The sequence below is a fragment of the Pundamilia nyererei genome, unplaced genomic scaffold (assembly GCF_000239375.1).
Source record: "Pundamilia nyererei isolate P.nyererei 1_Seehausen unplaced genomic scaffold, PunNye1.0 scaffold00189, whole genome shotgun sequence".
NCBI classification, from domain to species: Eukaryota; Metazoa; Chordata; class Actinopteri; order Cichliformes; family Cichlidae; genus Pundamilia; species Pundamilia nyererei.
Genome location: NW_005187590.1, coordinates 354,473 through 355,745, shown reverse-complemented (window position 1 = coordinate 355,745; position 1,273 = coordinate 354,473). Strand labels below are relative to the sequence as shown.

Sequence of the window (1,273 nt, the reverse complement as noted above, 5' to 3'; positions counted from 1 at the left end):
GTTTTTGATTACAATTCTAGGATGATTATTTTACAGGTAAGGTGGCATTTGTCCAGCTTGCTGACCTCTTGAATATTGAAATAATAACAATTAAGTCAAGACCTCATCCACTTCAAAGTTTGTGCCCTTCCCTCTACCAGTCAGCCCCCAGCAAACTCCTATGCCAGCTGGTCCAACACCGGTAAGATACAAATTCAACTTTGAAACCTTCTTTTTTTTCCTCTGATTTTGATGTAAGTAGTTACAAACACAGAACTATATGTGTTCTTTTCCAGGGCCTTTGTTATGGTATATGACCTGATCATACTGGTGAATGCTGTATTCATCGGTCTTGATGAGGAGAATCCAATGATTGCGAATTCAGAGTGGGTTTTTCTGGCTCTGTATATTCTGGAGATTCTGCTGAAGCTGTATGTGTTTGAGCCCAGAGTGTTCTTCTCCAAACACAGTTTTTGGAACTGGTGAGAACATGCCGTGAGAACAAGTGTATAACATTATAATGTCATTAATGTGCTTTTGACACTTTGTCTTTACTCACCAAAGATTCTGAATCCCCAGTACTGATTTATCTACAGACAGCTTAAGGTACATTTTAACAGGTGTTCATGTGGAATCAGAGATCCAGACATTACACAGCACCATCTATTCATGGGTGTGATCAAGCTTTTTCAGTGAGGCAGATGGTTTAAAAACACAAAAAAAATCCACTGTGCAGATCAAAACCAACAGTGTAATCCAAGTCTGCTTGCTTAATACACAAAAACCTTACGTAGACATTTATAAATTAACATGTACTGTATTTGTGTGTTATGTCAAATGTTTAATTTCTTAAAATATGTGTATAGTATTTTTGAGTATTTGTTAATATAACAAGTAATGGAAGTATTTAAATGAATCAAATCTAAGATCAACAAGTTGTGTTGCATGAATTTCACACAGCTTATCTACATCCCAGATTATAAGTACAAGGTATGTGACATGATTTAATGTTTCTTTTACATTATCAGCCGCTTCTTTTACCTTCATACGCCTTCAAGTGCTTCGACCAAGTCACTGATGCTCAGCGGGTTGTTTATCTACTCTTTTAAGCTTTGGGAAGTGAACTTTTCCTAATGATGGAGCTTAGTTTAATGTCAAAAGTAAAAACAAAATATCTCCAAAAGTTGATTCTGTTCATCTGGACGTAGCGTTTTGTGGGAGAAACGTTTCGTCACTCATCCAAGCGACGACTGAAGAAGTCACTTGGATGAGTGACGAAACGTTTCTCCCACAA

At 37.0% G+C, this 1,273-nt stretch overlaps 1 protein-coding gene across 1 annotated transcript in view; it reads left to right on the top strand.

Annotated features, from left to right (window-relative positions):
- The window catches only part of tpcn3 (two pore segment channel 3), a 40,233-nt gene that overhangs the window by 16,423 nt on the left and 22,537 nt on the right, over window positions 1-1,273 (top strand). Inside the window, exons 10-11 of the mRNA XM_005747139.1 lie at window positions 37-181; window positions 276-461. Coding sequence (XP_005747196.1) covers window positions 37-181; window positions 276-461 — 331 coding nt within the window. The remainder of the gene's footprint in view (window positions 1-36; window positions 182-275; window positions 462-1,273) is intronic.